Source organism: Heloderma suspectum, chromosome 4 (genome assembly GCF_057233095.1).
Source record: "Heloderma suspectum isolate Gila_16-S chromosome 4, 16-S_ref, whole genome shotgun sequence".
In the NCBI taxonomy this organism is placed as follows: domain Eukaryota; kingdom Metazoa; phylum Chordata; class Lepidosauria; order Squamata; family Helodermatidae; genus Heloderma; species Heloderma suspectum.
The window spans coordinates 31,107,931-31,132,998 of NC_139461.1; the positions used below are offsets into that span (position 1 = coordinate 31,107,931).

Genomic DNA, 25,068 nt, shown 5'->3' on the forward strand with positions numbered 1-25,068 from the left:
ATATGTTTTATTTATTTATTTATTAAATTTATTAATCGCCCATCTGACTGGTCACCCAGCCACTCTGGGCGATGTACAACCCACCATAAACAATTTAAAACAATAAAATTTTACCATAATTTTTTTTAAAAAAAATACCCTAACCCACCCCAAATGCCTGCCTGAACCACCACGTTTTTAATGCACGACGGAAGCTCATTAAAGAGGGGGCATGACGGAGTTGCCTAGGGAGGGAGTTCCACAGAGTGGGGGCCACCACAGAGAAGGCCCTCTCCCTCGTCCCCACCAGTCTAGCTGTCCTGGCTGATGGGACAGAGAGAAGGCCATCCGAGGCTGATCTTGTTAAGTGGCCTGTCTGGTGTTGCTGGAGGCGCTCCTTAAGATAGGCTGGGCCGGAACCATATAGGGTTTTAAAGGTCAAAACCAACACCTTGAATTTGGCCCGGAAAACAACTGGTAACCAGTGCAACTCCTTCAGCACTGGAGTGATGTGATCTCGCCGGCGGCTGCCTTTAATCAGGCGAGCCGCCGCGTTCTGTACCAGCTGCAGTTTCCGAACCGTCTTCAAGGGTAACCCCACGTAGAGCGCATTACAGTAGTCTAAACGAGAGGAGACCAGGGCATGTACTACCGATGGGAGCAGATGGTCGGGAAGGTAGGGGCGCAGCCGCCGTATCAGATGGAGTTGATACAGCGCTGTCCGGCTCACAGCTGACACCTGAGCCTCCATGGACAGCTGGGAGTCCAAAATGACCCCCAGGCTGCGGACCTGGTCTTTCAAGGGTAGCTGTACCCCATTCAACACCAGGTCAACATCCCCCAGACTCCTCTTGTCTCCCACCAAAAGTACCTCAGTCTTGTCAGGGTTGAACTTCAGCTTATTCCTCCCCATCCAGCCACTCACCGTCTCCAGACATTTGGACAGGGATTCTACGGCCAACCTTGGTGAAGATTTGAATGAGAGGTAGAGCTGAGTGTCATCCGCATATTGATGACACTGCACCCCAAACCTCCTGATGATAGCCCCCAGTGGCTTCACATAGATGTTAAATAGCATCGGGGAGAGGATGGAACCCTGTGGCACCCCACAAGTAAGTGGCCACGGGTCCGAAACCTCCTCTCCCAGTGCTACCCTCTGGTACCTGCCAGAGAGGAAGGACTGGAACCACCGCAATACAGTGTTTCCAATGCCCAACCCCTCCAGGCGGTCCAGGAGGATACCGTGGTCAACGGTATCAAAAGCCGCTGAGAGGTCGAGGAGAACAAGGAAGGAGCATTCACCCCTATCCAGAGCCCTCCTCATATCATCCACCAAGGCGACCAAGGCCGTTTCTGTCCCATGCCCAGGCCTGAAGCCCGACTGAAATGGGTCTAGATAATCAGTTTCTTCCAAGTGTGCCTTCAACTGCACCGCCACCACCCGCTCAATCACCTTGCCCAAAAATGGCAGATTCGAGACTGGGCGAAAGTTGTTCAGAACTTGAGGATCCAAGGAGGGCTTCTTTAAGAGTGGTCTTATCACTGCCTCCTTGAGGGCTGATGGCATCACTCCCTCCTCAAGGGAGGCGTTCACCACCGCCTTGATCCCCTCAACCAGTCTCTCTCTGCAGCTCATAATGAGCCAAGATGGGCAAGGATCAAGTAAGCAGGTGGTTGGCCTTACAGATGAAAGCACCTTGTCCACTTCATCAGGAGGAAGAAGCTGGAACCGATCCCACAAAACCGGTTTGCCACAGGCCGCCTCTTGCTCACTAACTGTATCCACAGTGTGCAGAGTAACACACCTAATCTGATCAATTTTATCTGCAAAGTGCCTTGCCAAAGCCTCACAGGAGGCCTTAGAATGCTCCAGTGGTTCCGGAGCCACAGGACCGACCAGGCTCCGGACCACTTGGAACAGCCTCCTGGGGCAGCACTCTGCAGACGCGATGGAGGCAGCATAATATTCCTTTTTTGCTGCCTTCACCGCCACGTGATAGGCTGAAGATATAGCTCTAGCCCGTGTCTGATCGTCTTTGGAGCGAGACTTCCGCCACCGGCGCTCTAGCCGTCTCACCTCCTGTTTCAGAGCTCGTAACCGTGGAGTGAACCATGGTGCAGTCCGAGCCCTGTTCAGGGGGAGAGGGCGTTTCAGAGCCACCCGATCTAATGCCCCAGTGATTGCGGCATTCCAGCCACCCACCAGGGTCTCGACCGAGTGGCCGTTGGCATGCCCCAGAGAATCCCCAAGTGCGTTCAGGAATCCATTTGGATCCATAAGACGTCTGGGGCGGACCATTTTAATGGGTCCTCCACCCCTGCGGAGGGGTTGTGGAACCGAGAAGTCCAACATCACCAGATAGTGATCTGACCATGACAAGGGCGTGGTGGATATATCCCCGACTTCCAGATCACTCCCCGCTTCTCCAGAAACAAACACAAGGTCTAGTGCATGACCGGCTACATGGGTGGGCCCAGTTAGAATATGGTGCAGCTCCCAGGAGGCCATGGTCTCCATGAAGTCCCGAGGTGCTCCTGTGAGGATGGCCTCCGAATGTACGTTGAAGTCCCCCAACACCAGTAAGTTAGGGGACTGTACACGCACATCAGAGACCACCTCAAGCACCTCGGCCAGGGAGTCAGTCGTGCAGCGGGGTGGACGGTACACAAGCAGAATCCCCAGACTGCCCTTCGGGCCCAACCTCCAGTACATGAACTCAACAACCTTGGTCTCCCGGAGAGGGGGTCTGGTGAAGACCAAGGACTCTCGGTAGATAACAGCCACTCCCCCTCCCCGATCCCCAGCCCTCGGCTGCTGTGCATACGAAAATCCAGCTGGACACATGGCTGCAAGGGTTGGAGCAGCAGCCTCGGCCAGCCAGGTCTCCGTAATACATGCCAGGTCTGCACCCTCATCCAGGATCATGTCATGGATGAGGGAGGTTTTCTGGGTAACAGACCTGGCATTGCAGAGCAGCAAACAAAGGCCAGAAGATGGGGTCACGCCTCCCCCAGCCATCCTTTGGCTCTGGACAGGCCCGGAGCAGGGGACAGATACTACACATCTCTCTCTTGTTCCCCTTAGCTGGCATGGCCTGCCCCTAGCGCTCCGCCAGCGCCTGCCGCCCAGCCTCGGTATGTTCTGGCCCCCAACACTCCCCCCACTGCCTCCATCAGGTGGACACATGCCCCCTCGCTCCTGCCTATCAGGCAGGCTACCCACCCCTAAAAACACAACAAAATCCCCCCCAACAAAATAAAACAAACAAACAAAACAATTAAAATCCCCTTAAAAATGCCAGGCAGGAGTCCACAGGGAAGGCCTGGTGGCAGTGGTAGCGGCAACGGCGGCAGCAGGCCCAGCGGCTGCAAGCACGCCTCTTCCCCGGTGGTGGTGGTGGTGGCTTCTCCTGCAGGCCCTGGCTCTCCCAGGCCACCTCAGCCAGCCAGCTTATGTAGCCCCTCCAGGGAGGGGCAGGTGGAGCAGCACAGCTGGCTCGGTACCTGGGGGCCTGGTCCTGCAGGGACTGGCGGTCTGCCAGGCAGAAGTCCACAAGGAAGGCCTGGTGGTGGTGGCAGCGGCGGCGGCAGCAGGCCCAGCGGCGGCGGCGGCAGGCCCAGCGGCGGCAAGCACGCCTCTTCCCCGGTGGTGGTGGTGGTGGCTTCTCCTGCAGGCCCTGGCTCTCCCAGGCCACCTCAGCCAGCCAGCTTATGTAGCCCCTCCAGGGAGGGGCAGGTGGAGCAGCACAGCTGGCTCGGTACCTGGGGGCCTGGTCCTGCAGGGACTGGCGGTCTGCCAGGCAGAAGTCCACAAGGAAGGCCTGGTGGTGGTGGTGGTGGCAGCGGCGGCGGCAGCAGGCCCAGCGGCGGCGGCAGCAGGCCCAGCGGCGGCAAGCACGCCTCTTCCCCGGTGGTGGTGGTGGTGGCTTCTCCTGCAGGCCCTGGCTCCCCTAGGCCACCTCAGCCAGCCAGCTTATGTAGCCCCTCCAGGGAGGGGCAGGTGGAGCAGCACAGCTGGCTCGGTACCTGGGGGCCTGGTCCTGCAGGGACTGGCGGTCTGCCAGGCAGAAGTCCACAAGGAAGGCCTGGTAGTGGTGGCAGCGGCGGCGGCAGCAGGCCCAGCGGCAGCAGCAGCAGCAGGCCCAGCGGCGGCAAGCACGCCTCTTCCCCGGTGGTGGTGGTGGTGGTGGTGGTGGTGGTGGTGGCTTCTCCTGCAGGCCCTGGCTCTCCATAGTCTTTTGGACTATGACTCCAATCATCCATAGGTAGCCATGACTGTTCTGGCTGTGGATGATGAGAATTGTAGTTCAACCCTTTTGGAGCACACCAAGTTGGGGAAGACTCTCCTACATATTTTGCTTGATCCTGTATCAACCAATCCTCTGTAATCTGTCTTACTGCACATTTCCCTCTTTTCTGCCAAACCATCACCCTATATAGAATCCATATTGTCATTGACACAATAAACAGGCCATCCTCTCACCTTGTACTTTCTGGGTAGGTTAAGATGATTCCTCACATTCCTTGATGGAATCCATTCATCAAAGCAAAAAAAAAAGTTTGGTCCTAGGAGCTGATAAATTGACCACCAAGAGGGGCTGTTTCCACAGCTGAAAGACAGGATGTTAGAAGCTTATGAGCCTTAACCTTGTCCTGGATGTAGCTGCTCTTTAAAGGCAAAAGCTGGTCCTTCATAAATCAGAACCACCCACATCTGTCAGGTTCCACAGTTGAATGAACAGAACTTAATGGTAACTGTTCCAGGCTGCTGATGAAATGGCACAAGCACAATACTTGGACATTGCTCTTATTCACTGTAAGAAAGGTGACATCTACCGCAAGTTGTAAATGCAGCATCTCTGCTTTTCAGAAACCTGAAGCTAGACTCACTGATGAGAAAATTGATTAAATGAGGAATTCCCAATCATTGACTCCAAAATTAATCTTAAATATTAAATTGGTCTACTGAACATTTAAGAACTGATATGAAAACCTACTTCATAAAAGTGTGATAAGATTGTATCCATGGTCAACAAGGATTTATTTCATCCTTGGGTTTTCCTTTATCCAGTAGTATGTGTATCTGTCACTTAGATATTTGTGTATCACTTAGATATGTTTATTATAGTATAAACGTGTTGGCCTTCGTTTACAAATTCAAGGGCTAAGTGTACACACATATGGACTAACTGTTTTAATTGTTCAGATATTTTAATGAATTAGCAAGAGCTGTTATGGGTTACAACCCACTTCATCAGATGCTATAAGTGAAACTGGAGGCTTTGAGCCTGAAAAGATAGTAGAGCAGGTAGATCTGCATAGGGATGTGTGAAAGTCACTTACCTTTTTGAAGGGGTGATTCGCAGTGGGAGGGAGGTGCTCCGCACCTCCCCCCCGAAATCCTAACCCGGCCAGCTCCACTCCGCGGCAACTCCGCAGAGCCACTGGCCAGGTACATTCGCAGGCACGCAGAGCCTGCGGATGCAAATGGCGGCGGCTATGGCGGCCGCCATTTGCGTTCCTGTTTTTTTGCCATGATAGGCTACGTAAATATTTACGTAGCCTATCACAGCAAAAAAAACAGGGGCACAAATGGTGTAGCAGCCGCCATTTGTGCCCCTGTCTTTCGCCGTGATAGGCTACGTAAATATTTATGTAGCCTATTGCAGCAAAAAAACAGGAACGCAAATGGTGACGGCTACGACGGCCGCCATTTGCGTTCCCTTTTTTTGCCATGATAGGCTACATAAATATTTACGTAGCCTATCACGGCGAAAGATAGCATCCCTGCGTTAACCATGATAGGCTATGTAAGTATTTACAGGCTATGTAAGTATTTACATAGCCTATCACAGCAAAAATGGGGGAGCGAATGGTGGCCGCAGACACAGACGCCATTCACAAAGCAGCGCAAACGGCACCAGGTAAGTGCTCCGTTTTGCGCGCCTTTCGCATGGTGGTGGGGCAGGGGGCTTTGTTCTGCCACGGATTTCAGGGGGCCAAATGCACTGGCATTCAGCCTCACTGAGATCCGTGGCGGAATTCTCTGACATCCCTAGATCTGCAGCAAGCATTCCATTCTCTGAAAGCAACAGATACAAACCACAAGGTGCAATAAGGATCTTTATAATGTGCTAGAAACCATAGTCTCTATTGAGTCTCTGATTACACAATCCAATTTCTTTACTGTTTCTTGTTTATTTATTTATTACATTTATATCCTGCCTTTTTTCCTCCTTAGGGAACCCAAAGCGGCATACATAATCCTCCTCCTCCTCTCCACTTTATCCTCACAACAACAACCCTGTGAGGTGGGTTGAGCTGAGAGTCTGTGACTGGCCCAAAGTCACCCAGTGAGCTTCCATGGCCAAGTGGGGACTAGAACCCGGATCTCCCGGCTCCCAGTCCAACTCTCTAGCCACTACAGCGCTACACCACACTGGCGCTCTTGTTTATCTCTTGTTCTGCATTGTCACATTCCAAGTCAGCCCCTGATTTTAATTTCTTTAGAATTGCCACCCTGAGGTCCTTGACTGTATGTCCAGGGAGTGTTCATTTACAGGTATATTGATGTTCTTATTCTTGATGTGTGATTTGTGTCCATTTAACCTTTGCCTTGTCCTGTTTAGCCAATGTAAGTGGCTTTTGGACACTCGATACAGGAGTTCAAATACACAACATTTGATGATGCACAGGTATATTTGCCTTGGATGCAGTGGATGCCCCGTTGAGTCCACTCACATTATCACTAGTGTTTGTTAATGAGCACAGTTGGCATTTAAGCTTATTGGAAGCCTGCTTTCTCTGAGTGCAGTGATTAGGTTTTGTTCTTGGTCAACAATTGCTTGAGGTTAGATGGCTTCCTATAAGCTAGCATAGGGGTGCCTCCTAGTATGTCTATTAGAGTGGGTTCATCTTCCATGATGGGGCCTAGGTCTCTGATGTGTTGCAGCACCCTTAACTGTGAACTATAGATGACCACCAAAAGTGTTCTGTTAAGGTTTTTATCTTGCTGGTGTTGGAGTAGTTTACTTCTAGGTAATGATTTAGCCCCAATACTCTTGATATTTACCAAGTTTGGGTGGTATCTTAACTTTATGAATATTTGTTGAAGCATATTCAGCTGATTGTCAATATCTTGTTCATGACAGCATATGCGTCTGTAATGTATGGCTTGGCTGTAAATAATGAATTGTTTTATGTGATGAAGATGGTAACTGCTTGCATGGAGGTATGTGTATTGGTCAGTAGGTTTTTTATATAAAGTAGCACAAAGGTACCATTCTTCAAAACAATGGTAGTTCCAGGAAATTTACACCTGTGTAGGAGTAGGTAATGCTAAGGTTGATAGCAGGATGAAAGGCATTAAAATGATTGTGGAAATTCTTCAATAATTCTTCCCTATCTGTCCAAATATTAGATATTTGTGTATGCTATGAGACCTGGCATGCTGTGCATTTTCATAATAGGCAATTCTTGCTGTCAATTTGATGCAAGTATTAGATGCTCTGGGTTCAGGTCCACGGGAAGCCTGATTTGCTTAGAACAGGCGTGGTCAATCTGCAGCCCTAGGTCTAAATGGTCTAAATTTTTTGTAGCACCTAGCCTAATTTCAAAAGCCCTCTGTGTGTGATCAGTTCAGCTCCTAGGCAAGAGTGATCTATCCCTTCCCTGACAGCCTGCTGAGTGGGAAGAGGGAGCGAAAACGGGGTGGCAGAAACAAAAGGAGAGAAGGGAGGACCTATCCAATTTTGACTCTTGCCCACTGCTGACCTGAGTCCCCTGACACTGCGGTCCTCGGCAAAAAAACAAACAAACATAAAATAAAATAAACCACAAACACAGCTGCCCACCCCGGCTTAGAAGTATCAAACATTTCAGACAAGTCCACGTATCTCCACAATGGTGAAGTGTGGGAGGAACCACCTTTATCTTCAGCTGTCTTCAGCATTGAAGTGGTTGCTTCTCCTGCCAGGAGAAAGAAAGGAGCTTGAGCACAGAAAACAGAACTGAGAAGAAGCTGGAGCCATTCATTACAAATTTTGTTGTTGTTCAGTCGTTAAGTTGTGTCCGACTCTTCGTGACCCCATGGACCATAGCACGCCAGGCCTTCCTGTCCTCCGCTCTCTCCTGGAGTGTGCTCAAGTTCATATTCATTGCATCGGTGATGCAATCTAGCCATCTCATCCTCTGCCATCCCCTTCTCCTTTTGCCTTCAATCTTTCCCAGCATCAGGGTCTTTTCCAGTGACTTTTCTCTTTGCATTAGGTGGCCAAAATATTTGAGCTTCAGCTTCAGTATCTGTCCTTCCAATGAGCAGTCAGGGTTGATTTCCTTGAGGATTGACTGATTTGACCTCCTTGCAGTCCAGGGGACTTGTAAGAGTCTTCTCCAGCACCACAGTTTGAAAGCATCAATTCTTCAGTGCTCAGCCTTCCTACAAATAGCTCCCAGTAAAATGAACCAGGGTGGTGTAGCGGTTAGAGTGTTGGACTAGGTTGGAGGAAACCATGATTGAAATTCCCACCAAGCAATGAAGTGGACTTGATGACCTTGGGCAAGTTACCATCTCTACAATCTACTTTACAGGATGGTTTTGAGTATAAAATGGATGGGAGAGAGAAGGATCATGTTTACTGCACAAAGTTCCTTTAAGGGAGGGTGGCATATAAATGAAATAAAATATTTGGGTTAGGATTTTTTTTCCCCTACAGGTTTTTTGAGTGACATACCTGAAAGAAATAGATAGTTTTAAGACTCTTTCATCCCCCAGGAACCCACCAAAAATCACTGGGTCCTGCTTCCAGCTATACCATTGTATCTGCTCCACTACTGGAATATTTGACTCGAAAATTAAGAAACATCCATACTGGTTAAGGCCTATCTAGTCCTGTATCCTGTTTCCCACAATGGTCAAGCAAATAGCCCTGGTGAGCCCCAAAGCAGGACATCTATGGAGTGCCCCTTTCCCACTATTGTTCTCCAGCAACTGGGATTCATTGGCATGCTATCTTGGATCCTGGAGGTAGCATATGGCCATATTGTGCTGCAGCTATTCCGAGCCTTACCCTTCTAGCCATTTAAGCTGGTGGCCATCACCATATCTTGTGGTAGTGAATGCTTGGGATGGTGGCAGAGTCCAGTTGGGGGCTCAAGCTCGGCAGCTTGGCCCCCGGGACACCAGCTCGTAAACCTCTGAGCTTGCCTGATTTGGTGTGTGCTGAGTCAGGCAAGCTCATGGTTTTCTGCCACCTGCCAACCCATCACACTCTCCTTGCAAGGAGAGAATGAGCGGTTGGAGGGCGATAGAGAGTCCTGCTGCTGCCATTGCCTACCAACCCCTCATGCTCTCCTTCCTTGCAAGGAGAGTGTGAAGGGTTGACAGGCGGCTTGGGCAGGAGTCCCCTGCTGCCCATCAACCCCTTATTCTCTTCTTGCGAGGAGAGAACGAAGGGTTGGTGGGCGGCAATGGGGGCTCTGGTGGCCACCATTTGCACAAAATGGGGGATTTGCGGAAAAAGCCTAACCACTATTTTGCACAAAATGGCAGCCAGAATAGCAGCGGGACACCGTGCACCACTCACCAGGCACCTGAAGACTGTCTGGCAGCTCACCATGCATGGTGAATAGGGCCAGCTGGCTGGGGTCTGCTGCACGGCATGAGCGGCAGTGAATTCGTCCATCCGAGCGCATTCCGTAGTTTAACTATGTGCTATATGAAGAAGTACTTTCCTTTTTTGCATACTAAATCTCCCACTATTCAGCTTCATTGCATGACCCTGGGTTCTAGTATTATGACAGGGGGAAAAACACTTATCTCTCTCCACGCCATATGTACTTTTATAAACTTCTGTCATGTCTCCCCTTACTCACCTTTTTTTTCCTAAATGACAAAATGGACGTTGCTCCAGCCCCCTGCCTTAAAGAACTTGCCCGAAGTAGTACAGAGGAATGCATACTAAAAATATGGAATGCGTACTAAAAAAAATTGTTTGACAGGCATGATGGAATTAGTGACTGAATGAAGTTTCTAACCCGATTAAATGATTCTGTTTTATTTTTATTTTTCTCACTCAGGTTATCTGGAATGAATATACCACCTCCAATTATCAGCAACAAAAACTGGCTAAGACTTCATTTTGTAACAGACAGCAACCACCGTTATCGTGGATTCAGTGCTCCTTATCAAGGTATCTTTAATGAAAACCATTTTTTCCTCCCAGACCAACTAAGGGATTTTACAAACATAACTGTACCTCCTATTAAAGGGGGGGGGGAGAGAAGCATCCTTATCTGTTACAGATGGATAGTCCAATCATGCATAAACAATCATTCTCCTGTTGTGGGAACAAGCTAATTGTAAAATTACAGTATAGACTAAAGTATATTCTTGCTATGAGAATGCTGAACATTTAAGAGGAATTTGGGTAAGAAGAGAGCAACGTATACTGCTGAAGCACTTCTGAATATCACTGAAGTGCATCATTGCATATTGAAAATTTGAGGGTAGTGCATGTTTGCATAATAGCAGCATTACCGAATGGAATTTTTGTCAAATAGAATCCATTTTGTTGCATGCAGTATTTTCTTCTTCTTGTGTATTAACCTGGTTTAGGATTCTACTAGTGTGTGCACGCCTGTGTTTTATGAACAAACATTGTTTGAAAAAGTTAAATCCTGCTGAAACAAGGTTGTTAAAAAGATTAAGTACCCATTATATCTCTGTATCTATCAATCAGTAGATCAGATAGACATCAATATTTTCTTTTCCAATGCCCACTTTTTTTGTAAATACATTTTTTTTCTTTGTAATATATAACCTTCTGGGAACAGTTACCCTGTCTGACATCATAGGAGTTTTTGTTTATCTTTGCACATGACATTCCCATAATATGTAGCTCAAGGGCATTATTTGAGGTATCTTTCAGATCTTTAGGACATGATGATAGCAGTAGTTCTTCATGGAAATTATTTACTTGAACAACTGCATTGCAGAATCCCCATTAGTATGTTGAATTTTAGAAAGCCTTAACTCAGCTCCCATCCATTCTCTAAAATTAATTAAGAGGGATCTATACTGTGTGTCTAAAATATTAAAATTCATAATAATACAACTTCAGAAATGTAACTAGAAGCCTTTATGAGCATGCAGGTTTGTCGCTTGATAGGATGTTCAACTTGGAAATGAAAAGGCATGTGTGTTCTATAATTTTTAATTTACCATATTTTTTATAGTAGCACACACTGACTTTCTCTTAAGTTGTGGCCCATATAGAATGAACTCTAAAACTGTAATCATGGGAGCCAATCCCACTGAAAATCATAGGACTTACTGTTGACTAATTAGGTAGTGTCTGTATGAATAAATTACACAAGGTTAGTCTGTAATGTCACTATTGAATATAAAGTAAAGTGAAAAATATGTGGTTTTTTAAAAAATTTGGTTTTTCAAACCAAAAGATTTAAAATAAGCTTGAAAGCTTTACTTGGGAAATTCAGGGCTTATCTTGTATTTCTTTTTCCAACTAGGAAATTATTATGCAGCCAACTTCACACAACGTTTATGAATACAGGTTTATTGAGGACATCATATATTGTACTAGGCAACCAACAGAGTACAGACAATTTTACATACTATACTGATAATAATGTTACAGACATATTTTCTGATAATTGTTAAGTGATAGTTTAGATAAATTGAGAGTTATAGATATTATCTTTCCATTTCCCATAGCCAAGCCATTCTCATTAAGAGATTACATCCCTACAAAATTGTAGCGGCCATGATAGATGTAATAAGAGGTGAATGAACTACTGTATTAAACTGAAAGTTTAACCCACAATCATTTAGGAATACTAGGGGTTATGTGAACCATTAAGCTCCTAATTTATCAATTACAGGACAATTGAGGGACTTTTCAGTGATTATTGTATCTTGGCAATACAATTCATCATCTTCAATACAAAATGGATATATATTATGCTGGCCATAATGCAGTGTAGAGTCAGGTGAACTTATGCCCTTTGATTTCAGTGAGATTCAGTGTTTCCAACTCAGGGCTGGACTGTAGCCTATAAACAGAACTGTGAGTATTAATCAGTTTAATTAGTAAATGAATCAACTGAAGCTTCAGGTGACTGATCAGTGTGGGAGGCCACTTTTAATCAGTGGCATTTAGCGTTAAGGTCCTCTTTTCATTTTAACATAACTCTGAATGAATATAGAACTTTCCTTCTAATAATAGGTGGAGGTTTTGGTTTATTAAATCCTAAGTTATCTCACAGTTCCTTCAAGACTTTAAAATATCTGTACTGAAGTTTTCAAAATATTCTAACATATTTAAAATGAGCTGATTAATTATTTAAAAGGCAGATTGTTAATCAATTTGAGTTCTGGTTATAAAGAGAATCATTCTCAGAACACAATCCTTGCATTTTATATTCAGCAAGGTTGGTGGGAATGGGGCCAGCTCAAGCCTCTGCCAATCATGCCGCACCCTGCCACCTTACCTCTTCTTCCCCAAGCCTGTGCCTTGCCTTATTCCCCGCAGCCCATATTTCCTTAATTATTTCATAACTTCAGGCTGGACAAGAGCTGGCTGATGCCCCTTCTGAATCCATCCTTCATTCTGGTGCGGCCATCCAGATTGCCTATGCATATTCGTGACCCTCTGACCCCATTCACTTCCATAAACGTAAACCATCTCCCTGGAGACAAGGATATGCTTCCATATATAGGGAGGGGAACTCTGATACTTGTATGTGGCAATTGCTGTCTTCGGAGATTATATTTAGACCTGTCCTGTGTGATGGGTTGACCCTTGACCCTACTGGTGGGACGGGTGGGGGGGAGGGGAGGAAGGGGAGAGAATTCCTTGAAGAGATTAAAAAAAAATACAAATACATAATTATCATATGAAACAGAGTGGAATGGGTATTTGTAAAGTTGAAAGGCAAATAAGCATATTAATGCACAAATTCAAATTCAAATCAAATATTTAGATATAAACTTTGTTGAGAGAATATGGAATGGGCAATAAAATTAATGACAAAGCTATCAAGCAATGATGGCATAGGATTAAAATATTTTTGAATAATGCTGTACCAAAAATGTATTTTGGCTTTATAGACCAGATTTTAAATGGTATATACCCAAGATATACTTAGTTATATAAAATTCTGCTTTCTTGAAAGAGGTAAGTATAAGATTGGAACAGAATTTTAAAGGCTTACAATCTAGTGCAGTGTTGATGTATTTAAGCTATGCCATTTGAAAGGGCATGACATTTCAAATATTTTTGTTGTATGTAAACATGTGAAACTCAAAGCACACTTAACAAGAGTCAGATAATGCTTGTGCATAATTATTTTTCCTCTCTGTTGATTATTTCTAACATAATATTAGAATAAAATATTCTACTACTGCATGTATTTACTGAAACTAAAATGCATTAATAGAAGTGTCTGCCAATTAGGGATGTACGTAGGGATGTACGAAAGTTCCGCCACGGATCTCGGGGAGGCCGAATGCCAGCACATTCAGCCCCCCGAAATGGGTGGAGGAACGGCCTGCCCCCCCGCCCCTCTCTCCGGGAGGAGACTTACCTTGGGCAGATCTTCCTGGCAGTGGTGGCTCTGGCGGCGGTTCGGCAGCGATTCAGCGGCGGTTCGGCAGCAGCGGCGGCCGGTCTTCTGACCGGCTGCCGCTGCCGCCATTTCCAGTTAAAAAAAAAAAAAAAGGGATAGGCTACGTAAATGTTTACGTAGCCTATCACGGCTGACTTTAAAAAACAAACAACAAAAAAGTGCGTATGCAAATGATGGCAGCCGTGGCCACCGCCATTTGCGTTCCTTATTTTGGCATGTCTTAGTCTACGTAAACATTTACGTAGACTAGGACGGCAAAAATAAGGGGAACACAAATAGCATAGATGCTACGCTATTTGCGTTCCCCTTATTTTCGCCGTCTTAGTCTACGTAAATGTTTACATAGACTAAGATGTGCCAAATGGCGGTGGCCGTGGCCGCCGCCATTTGCGTATGCGCATTTTTTTTTTTTTTAAGTTAGCCGTGATAGGCTATGTAAACATTTACGTAGCCTATCACGGCTGACTGCAGGGACGCAAATGGCGGCGGCTACGGCCGCTGCCATTTGCGTCCCTGCTAGCCAGCGGTCGGTAGGGGTGGACGAAAGTCCCTTACCTTTCGCCGAAGCTTTTTTGCGGTGGGGGGGAGCGCTTCGCTGCTCCCCCCGCGAAGTTCAGGCCGGGGGGGGGGAGGCTTCCCGCCTCGCCCGGCCGAAATTCAGGCCGGGGGGGGAGGCTTCCCGCCTCGCCCGGCCGAAATTCAGGCCGGGGAGGAGGCTTCCCACCTCGCCCGGCCGCGAACTCGAAAGTAAAAAAAAAAAAAAAAAAAGTCCCCTGATAGGCTACGTGACGATTCACGTAGCCTATCACGGCTAGATCTGGAAAGTCAGCCCTGATAGGCTACGTGAATCGTCACGTAGCCTATCACGGGTGACTTTAAAAAAAAAAAGCGCGTACGCGAATGGCGGCCCCCATAGGGAGCCGCCATTCGCGTTCCTTATTTAGTTGCTGTAGTCTACGTCAATGTTTACGTAGACTCCGGCGAAAATAAGGGCAACGCAAATAGCGTTGCCCTTATTTTCGCCGTAGTCTATGTAAACATTGACGTAGACTACAGCGACCAAATAAGGAAGGGGAATGGCGGCTCCCTATGGGGGCCGCCATTATCCGTACACACTTTTTTTTTTTTAAAGTCACCCGTGATAGGCTACGTGACGATTCACGTAGCCTATCACGGCTGACTTTGCAAATCTTGCCGTGATAGGCTACATGAATCGTCACGTAGCCTATCAGGGGACGTTTTTTTTTTTTCTTTCATTGCAATGGCGGGGGCGGCAGCCGGTCGAAAGACCAGCTGCCGCTCCCGCCCCGCTCGAACACCAGACGAACCGCCGGCCGGACCCGCCGCCGGGAGGGACATTCAGGGAAGGTAAGTCCCGTCCCGGGGGGGGCGGGGGGCAGGGGGGGCGGAGGATTTCTCCCCGAAACTTGTTCGGGGGGCCGAACACGTTGGCGCTCGGCCCCCCGAAGTTTCGGGGAGAAATTCTCCGCCATCCCTAGCGGTCGGATGTCCGGCTGCTGGAGGAGCCGGCTGGCGGCTCCGCAGAATTGCTGCGGAGCACAGCTGGCTGGCCAGGATTCAGGGGGGAGGAGGAACGGAGCGCCTCCCCCCCCGTCCTGGATTCCGGGGGGAGGGACGGAGCACCTCCCCCCCCACCATCAGCATAATCCACGAAAGGTAAGGTAAGGTACAGACTGTCTAAAATCTGCTCCGTCTGTGTTTCACGGATTGTCAGGCACCTTTTGTTCTGTCATCCATCCACAGACGGATGCGAATATTTTTTTTTGTCATGCGGAAAAATACCGAAATAATTATGTAAATAAATACGTAAGTATTTACATAATTATTTATATAACTTACCTCAGTACATAACATTTAGCGTATTATCCCCCATTCCATTGAATGTTTCCTCAGCAGAAACTTGTGTATTTTTCTATGGATTTATATGCATAAATTTCGGGAAAGTAAAAAAAATCATCCGAAAGTCGACAGACTCCACATGGCCTGAGGGGGGCATTCCGCAGTAGATTCCGTAGGTCAGATTTTAAGAAATCTGAGCTCATTTTAATCTGTCTCAAATTTCCCCAGCATGCAGCATCCCTACTGCCAACTGCTGCTTATTTGCAGCTTGGCTGGTGGGACTCAGGTACAAGTTTCTTATATTTGATGCAAGATTAATTCACCCCTTGGAGATCTGATTAGGCTAGGTGGGAGCCAGTCACTCTACATGGCTAGTAAGTTCCCTGACACTGTGGGGGTTTTGTTGGTGTTTGTCTGAATTCAGCAATTTTGTTTCACCTTTTCCTTGTGGTTTCCTCTCTGCCCACTTCTCTCATCCGTAAAGCTCACTGAACAAGCTTCTGTAGCTTTACTGCTGAGCTGGGGATACTTTTTCAGTAAATGATTGGTTCATGTGTGCCTGTGTGTTTTTTGCCTTCCTCATTCTGTTCTGTCACCCATTGCTTCTTTGATCATTTTGAAATTACATGAGCTTTAAATACCAGAGTCCTGTTGTTTAGCTGTCTTGTTTGTTTTGTCACAACTTTATAGGGTTTGGTCAAGGGAGAGGAATAGAAAAGATCAAGCACAATGAGAAAGAAGTGGAGTCAACCTTGACTGACTACATTTTCAACAATCTCACATCCGATTTTGAACCTGAAGTTTCCTTATAGGCTTTAAACTAGTGCTTCTGCCCTGAAAAGTGGCCAAGAAATATTATTAATAAATAAATAAATAAATAAATAAATATTCCTGCAAGGTTTGATTTTTAATATGAAAAGTAGAGTCTCAAACTTGCAAAAAGTGTTGAAAAAAACCTTTTGTATTCTTTAGTATGTTAGCATATCTTCACAGCCTGTGTTTCAGTGCCATTTATATAGGTTTTTTCTTCTTTACTGAATTAGCCCAACTAATCAGGGATCACAGAATGAACATGATGACATCACAGTGCCATACCTAAACAGATTTGGCTATGTGACAAGAGTGTAAACAAAAACCTCACATTGACTTCAGTATAAATGGAAGAGAGGGAAGAAGTCCCCATTGGCCAGGCAGTAGGGCAGGGATGATGAGCCTCCAGTCTGTAGGCCTTATCAGGCCTGCAGGGGTTCACCTGCCAGCCCAGCAACTTCTTACCTGGCCCTGAGCTCTCTGCTATGGAAGGAAAAGCTCTTATCTCCAATCAGTAGCTGATCAGAGTTTAGTTCTTTTCCCGGCTTAGCACTGGAAATGGCTCCGTCCATTTTTCAGTTCTTAGCAGGTGAAAGCAGTACTCTTCATAAGAGCTTTTCTCTGTGGGGCAGATAGGCCAGGGCCAGGAGAGAAAACCTTGATTCAGTCCTGCTATAGAGCCTTGTCCTGCAGAGGCCTGCTTCCTTACTTTTGAGTAGACATACAGTGGCTTGCCCTCTTACTTGTGAGCAGACATGCTGCTCATGCTTATTTCTAAGCAGACATGCTTGTCACTATAAACTGGTAGGAACTGAATTTTGGAGAAGTTGGATTTTTCAACCCATTTTTGCCTGTGGTCCCACCCATCATTGGAATCTAGCTGCCAAGTGCCAAGAGCTTCTCCGAAATAGAATTTGGCTCTCAGGTTGGAAAAGGAGGGTGCTGTTGAACTCATGTCTTGCTTGTGAGTTTCCCGTGGGCAGTGGCCAGTGTGTGAACAGAATGCTTGACTACTTGGACCCTTGGTCTGATCCAGCAGGGCTCTTCCTATGTTCTTATGTCACCCATCTAATAGGGTGATGTTTCCTGTCTTGCCACACTGTACTAGTAGTTTTATTGCACAGTGAGACATTTGCTCAATCCAGCTCTAATTATGAGGATTTATGCATGACTAATTGGAATGTGGATTCAGTTTTCTATCAAACAACAGATTGTAAATGGCTAGGTCTGATGGAAAGAAGGGAGGGAGAGAGAAAGGGTTTATAAATAGTGGTGCCAAAAGGTTATACAATGCAATGAGATAATGATATAGGGTGGGATATAAATGTTTTAAATAAATAAATAAAGATATAACAGTAAGTGTGTCACACTTCTCCACTGGGCCCAAGTTAAGAATGTATGTATAATAAGAATGATCCATTCACAATAGCAGTTTCTTGTGATAATATCCTTTTTCTTGCTATGGTAATTCAACACCTAAAGCAAGACAATTACTTTCTATAGCGAGTATGATCATATTTTCCACTACTGAAAGCAATAGTGTCTCCTAACTAAGGTGGGAAAGATTATCTTTCCTGCTACAGAAAGTAATTCTTTCGGTGTTAAATTAGCATAGCAAGAAAGAAACAGTATTATCACAAGTAGCTGCTGTTGTGAATGGATCACTCCATTCTTACATTGTATACATTTGGGCATTATATAAAAATGTGGCAGATTTCCTGGTATCCTTGCATTTTTTTTTTTTCATCTGTGGCCCCATGTATATCTAACAGCATACCTAAGGTTGCAATCCTAAATACAGTTACTAAAGACTGAGTATCCTATGTGGTAAACATGCATAGGGCCACACTGCATATGAAGCCTGATCAACTGCCAACTGAAAATAACACTTCTTATATCATGTATTCCAAAGCTTATGCCACAAATAGGGATGGGTGAGAAATTCACTCAGGGTTTTTGTTTTTGTTTGTACCTTATTTACCCAATTCTGCATTCCCAAATCCACATTTCTGATGCGGCTCATCTCGGGAAAAATGTACACAAAAACATGTGTATTTGGGGAAAATATGCACAAAATGTGTATATATGAGAAAACTGTGCATAAAACAGCATTTCAGCAATGTAAGGTACTTGGAAAAATTTGTACATTTAAAACTGTGCACAAAGATGCATGCATTAATGCATAAATTATTAAAAAAAGTGAACTAAAGAAGTATACATTACAGTATGGATTATTATTATTATTATTATTTTAATTGCAAACTCATGCAGAAACGGGACGGAATAAGCTTGGCCTCAAAAAACCTATGATTTCGGTGAGACCAAGGTGGTTTCTCCACAACAATAGAAGGAGAGGGAAGGAGAAGCCAATTGTGGCTTACCTCGATTTTTCAAGGAGCTGGCTTTGCTCCGGGAAGGGCTCCATGAGTGAGTGTATCCCACTAGTAAAAGTCACTTCACAGAACATACTTCCGGGGAGTGGAGGGGTGGGGGAATTGGTGTGACTGTCATCTGACCAGCAGGGGCTGCCCAACCAATAAGAGAGGCTTCCCCCCCTTTCTCCTTTGAAAATAAGAGAGGCTCCCCCACATTCAGGAGACAAGCCTCATTGACCACAATGGGAGTTACTTCTGAGTAGACACTAATTGATTTTGTGCTGGGTAACACTAGGGCTGTACAGATTCCCCACCGTCTGTTCCGGTGGGGAATCCATGGGGGGGGGATCCATTCCTCCTCCCCGGAATCTTTCAGAGCGATTCCACTCCGCTTGGATTTTTGTGTGTGGGGCGGACTGGCTTGGGGGTGCTTACCTTCCCTCCTGCCAGCCAGCGCCGATCGCCTCCTCCCTGTCCCTGCCAATTGCCATGTCTTATTTTTTTTTTTTAATGGTGATCGGAAGGATGTGCCCATAGACATATGCAAATAGAGTCATGAATCTTGCGTATAAGTCTATGTATCCATAGGCTTATATGCAAGATTCACGGCTCTATTTTGTGTATAAGTCTATGGGCACCTCCTGCTGATTGCATGTGCCCACAGACTTATATGCAAAATAGAGCTGTGAATCTTGCATATAAGCCTGTGGACACATAGACATATACACAAGATTCATGACTCTATTTGCGTATAAGTCTATGGGCACATCCTCCTGATCGCCATTTTTTTTTTTAAGACATGGCAATTGGCAGGGACAGGGAGGAGGCGAACAGCTCTGGCTGGCAAGAAGCAGCCGAGTGCCGTTCCGCCTCCAGTCCAAAGAATCCGGCCTCATTTGAATCCACAACGGATTTCTCTGGCATCCCTAGGAAACACAGGGACAGGAAGCGCCCCTTGACTGATGTCACAGTGAAAGGCACACCCCTGGGCAGGGCTAGCATATCTGAGGTAAATGTGGGGGTTGGGGCACACAGCAACTACACCACAGAGAACCTGACTTAAGGAAAGGAATTGGACTTTAAGCAGGCTCAGGAAATCTGGTTTTTCCCTGATAAGCTCCGGGGTGGCTGCTGTATCCCTACATCATGTATCCCTAATGATCTCCAAACACAGCCAGCTCAGAGGAAATGGCTCGTGGAGACACCCCCAAGATGGACAGCTCTATCCAAACCCTAGCCACAATAAATGGTTAGGTTAGGCCAGGATCTAAAGAACCAAGAAATTATTTCCCTGGACCTAAGGGGGCTTCAGTTGTGTGTGTTCTTCCATTCCTCAGACAGCAGCCTCCCAGCCACAAAGGAAACTGAGGGGAACTTGTGATTGATTGATTGATTGATTGATTGATTGATTTACAGTGTTTGTATACCACTTGTGTGAACCCATATGGCTCTTTTTAATCTATGCTCGGTCTTGAAGTGCCATAGGACATTTTGTTATTTTTACTACAAAACATGGACATGGCTACACCTCTGGAATTTATTACTGTAGAATTTATGGTGAAACTTAAAGAAACTTTATTTCTTTTGGAACACATCGAAAACATATGGTCTTGCCATAGAAGTAAAAAACAGTTTAATAGTTTTTGTTGCAAAAACATACCTGTTTTAGATCTATTTGTGTCCCTTGTCTACTGGTCTACTTCTGGATTTATGTTTGCCCCTTTTTAAGATGGGTAAAGCCATTTCAGTTTCACCTGAAGGCACCTTGTCTATGCCTTCAAACCTGCTTGTGTAAAAGCAATTCATGCTGGCAACTGTTCTAATAATAATCCAGTTGTGCTAATCCAGTTTTAATTAACTTCATTAAATTCAGAGTTCTAGCCAAAATGCTCCTTACTTGAGCAAAAAGAAGTTCCTGCTTTTGTGATATCAACAATTATCGAAGCCCTAGAATACTTAATTTGAGTTTGACTCCCCTATGAGTTCACATTTGCATGAAACATGGTAGAGTGAGTGAGGCTTAAATGGAATGCAGAGTTCCACTTCTCAAAAGCTCTCCCTCCTGATGCACTGTTATTCCTTGTTACAAGAGATAGAGATGATCTCTTCTCTATCCTGGCTGTCCTTTCCAGAATAGGATTAGAGCAGAACTAGGCAACATGGTGCCTATGGACATCACTATGCTCCAGTACACCTTCCTTGGCACCCACCAAGGTGCCCTACCCCTCTCACTTTTATTTTAAAAAATAGCAAAAAACAAAACACATTTTCTCATTCATTCATTCATTCATTCATTTCATTTCTATACCACCCAATAGCCAAAGCTCTCTGGGCAGTTCACAAAAATTAAAACTATAGAGAGCAGCATAAAAACAATATAAAATACCAGAGCTAAAAGATCAGGAAGCTAAAATGCTAAAATATTGGGAGAATTAAAAGGTCTTGACCTGGTGCCAGAAGGAGAACAACATAGGCACCAGGCAAACCTCCCTTGGGAGCTCATTCCACAGCCAGTGGGCCGCAGCAGAAAAAGGCCCTCTTCCTGCTAGCCACCCGCCTCACTTCCTTTGGCAGGGGCTCCTGGAGAAGGACCCCTGAGGATGACCTAAGGGTCCAGGCAGGAACATATGGGAGGAGGCAATCCTTCAGATAACCTGGCCCCAAGCCATTTAGGGCTTTGAATGTTAATACCAGCACTTTGAATCGGGCCCAGAAATGGACTGGCAGCTAGTGCAGCTGGAAAAGTACTGGCATAATGTGATCTTGTTGACCAGTCCCTGTTAACAATATTGCTGCCCTATTTTGAACTAGCTGAAGTTTCTGGACCATTTTCAAAGGCATCCCTACTCCCTACATCCGATGCATTGCAGTAATCCAGACGAGAGGTTATCAGAGCATGGATAACTGTAGCTAGGCTTATCTGTCCAGATAAGGGTGTAGTTGGTATATCAGCCTAAGTTGATAAAAAGTTCTCCTTGCCACCTGTGAGTTCACCTGTGCCTCAAGTGACATCTCTCTGGGTCCAAGAGCTCCCCACTTCCCAAACTGTGAACCTCATCCTTTAGGGGGAGTGCAACCTCCTCCAGAACAGGTTGAACATCACCTAGCTGGGCAGACAAACCATCCACTAACAGTACCTCCGTCTTGTCTGGACATTCAACCTGTTCTAGAGGGGGTTGCACTCCCCCTAAAGGGTCATGTTCGTAGTTTGGGGTACTCTTGGATCCAGAACTGTCAGTTGAGACACAGGTGAACTCAGTGGCACGGAGCACTTTTTATCAGCTTAGGCTGGTATACCAACTACACCCTTATCTGGGCAGGGATAACCTAGCTACAGTTATCCATGATAACTGCTCTGCAATGCGTTATATGTGGGGCTGCCTTTGAAAACGGTCTGGAAACTTCAGCTGGTCCAAAACAGGGCAGCAAGATTGTTAACAGAGTCTGGCCAATGAGCTCATATTACGCCAGTACTTTTCCAGCTGCATTGGCTGCCAGTCCATTTCCAGGCCTGATTCAAAGTGCTGGTATTAACATTTAAATAGGGATGGACAGAATATTTGTCTTCCCGTTCCATTCTGTTTCTGCTGGGGGGGAGGCGCTCCATCCCTCTCCTCGGAATCCTCAAAGGGGGGGGAGGCGATCCGGTTCTCCCCCCCGGAATCCTGCCTGGCCGGCTCTGCTCCGCGGCCAAGCCGCGGAGCCACCAGCCGGTTCCGGCCGCCCGCAGCTGGACATCCGGCCACTGGGCAGCCCTGCAGGGATGCAAATGGTGGCTGTCGTAGCCGCTTCCATTTGCATCTCTGTATTTAGGCGTGATAGGCTACATAAATATTTACGTAGCCTATCACGGCAGGGGGAAAAAAACCCCAGCGTACGCAAATGGCCGGTCCTCTGCCATTTGCGTACACTGGGTTTTTTTCCCCCTGCCGTGATAGGCTACGTGAATACTTACGTAGCCTATCACGGCCTCCGGAGGGACGCAAATGGCATCCCTGCATTAGCTGTGATGGGCTATGTAAGTATTTACGTAGCCTATCACGGCTATGAAGAGGAAGCGAATGGCAGCCGCAGGATGGCCGCCATTCTCAAAGCAGCGCGGACGGGAGCAGGTAAGTGCTCCGTTTCGCGCGCCTTTTGTTGGTTGGGGGCAGTGGGGACTTCATCCTGCATGCCTTTTGTGGGTTGGGGGGCGGGGGCTTCATTCCGTGATGGATTTCGGGGGGCCGAATGCACTGGCATTCAGCCTCACCAAGATCCGTCGCGGAATTCTCTGACATCCCTACATTTAAAGCCCTTAACAACTTGGGGCCAGGTTATCTGAAAGATCACCTCCTCCGATATGTGCCTGTCAGGACCTTAAGATCATCCTCAGCGGCCCTTCTCCGTGAGCCCCCACCAAAGGAAGTGAGGTGGGTGGCTACTAGGAGGAGGTAGGGATGTACGAAAGTGACTTACCTTTCGCGGATTATGTTGATGGTGGGGGGGGAGGCGTTCCGTCCCTCCGTCCGGAATCCTGGCCGGGGGGGAGGTGCTCCGTTCCTTCCGCCCGGAATCCTCGAATGACTGGCTGTGCTCCGCAGCAGCTCTGCGGAGCAGCCGGCCCGGCCAGGCCAGAGCCATCCGCAGCTGGATTTCCGGCCGCGGAGGGCTCTGGGTAAAAAACAAACAAACAAAAAAAAACAACACGTACGCAAATGGCAGTGGCTATGGCCGCCACCATTTTCATTCCTTCTTTTTACCATCTTAATCTATGTAAATATTTACGTAGACTATGATGGCGAAAATCAAGGGGAATGCAAATAGCGTAGCGGGCGCCATTTGCATCCCCTTTTGATTCCCCGTTTTAGCCTATGTAAAGATTTACATAGGCTAAAACGGTGAATGAAAAAGGGACGCAAATCCGCGGGGGGGCAGGAGGGGTGGCAGGCCGTTCCGCCACAGATTTCGGGGGGCCGAATGCACTGGCATTAGGGGTGGACGAAAGTCACTTACCTCTCCTCGAAGCTTGTTCGCGGTGGGGGGGAGGCGCTTCACTGCTCCCCCCGTGAAGTTCAGGCCGGGGGGGAGGCTTCCCGCCTCGCCCGGCTGAAATTCAGGCCGGGGGGGAGGCTTCCCGCCTCGCCCGGCCGAAATTCATGCCGGGGAGGAGGCGCCTCGCCTCGCCCGGCCGCGAACTCAAAAGTTTTTTTTTTAAAAAAAAAAAACGCCCCCGTGATAGGCTACGTGACGATTAACGTAGCCTATCACGGCTAGATCTGCAAAGTCAGCCGTGATAGGCTACGTTAATCGTCATGTAGCCTATCACGGGTGACTTTAAAAAAAAAAAGCGCGTACGCTAATGGCGGCCCCCATAGGGAGCCGCCATTCGCGTTCCTTATTTGGTTGCTGTAGTCTATGTAAATCTTTATGTAGACTATGGCGAAAATAAGGTCAACGCAAATCTTTACGTAGACTACAGCGACCAAATAAGGAACGGGAATGGCGGCTCCCTATGGGGGCCGCCATTATCTGTACGCGCTTTTTTAAAATTTTTTTTAAGTCACCCGTGATAGGCTACGTGACGATTTACGTAGCCTATCACGACTGACTTTGCAAATCTAGCCGTGATAGGCTACGTTAATCATCACGTAGCCTATCACGGGGGCATTTTTATTTTCTTTTATTGGAATGGCGGCAGCGGCAGCCGGTCGAAAGACCGGCTGCCGCTCCTGCCCCGGACGAACACCCGCCGAACCGCCGGCCGGACCCGCCGCCGGGAGGGACATTCGCCAAAGGTAAGTCCCGTCCCGCGGGGAGTGCGGGGTGCGGGGGTGTGTGCGGAGAATTTCTCCCCGAAACTTGTTCGGGGGGCGTACAAAAGGTCCCAAGTTCAAATCTTGGCATTTCCAGGCGAGACTGACAAAGACGTGTGTCTGAAATTCTGGAGAGCTGCTGTCAATCAGACAGTGCTGAGCTTTATGGACCAATGGTCGGAATCACTGGGTGGGTTTACATGTCATGTTAAGCCACCCTGCAAATAAGCCAAGGTGGTTTCGTTGTTCATGGAACAACCCACGGCACACCTCACCTGACAGACAATTGGCCTTGCCATGGCTTGTTTTTCCCCTCCTTTCCCCTTCAGTCCTGCAGGTGGTGCTGGCACATACCCCAGGGGATTTTGTGGCAAAAACTTTGTCTCCCTCCCCCAGCTCCAATTCATTCCCTGGCTTTTTAAACAAAATTATTTTTCAGTCTCTCAAAAATCTGCCTCAATAATGCACAGTTGCGTTTGTGTTGTTGTTGTTGTTCATCTTTCGCAAGGGCACACTTACAGTTGCCGGATATGTGGAGTCCTGCCTGGTCAATTTCCTTGTCCTTTCATCTGTCAAAGACAGGGGTGAAGGGGGTAGGTAAC

The 25,068-nt window shown here is 46.9% G+C and overlaps 1 protein-coding gene across 1 annotated transcript in view; it reads left to right on the top strand.

Annotated features, from left to right (window-relative positions):
- Positions 1-25,068, top strand: part of CSMD3 (CUB and Sushi multiple domains 3) — an 819,154-nt gene that overhangs the window by 136,039 nt on the left and 658,047 nt on the right. Inside the window, exon 4 of the mRNA XM_084851442.1 lies at positions 10,057-10,169. Within this exon, the coding sequence (XP_084707568.1) occupies positions 10,057-10,169 (113 nt within the window). The remainder of the gene's footprint in view (positions 1-10,056; positions 10,170-25,068) is intronic.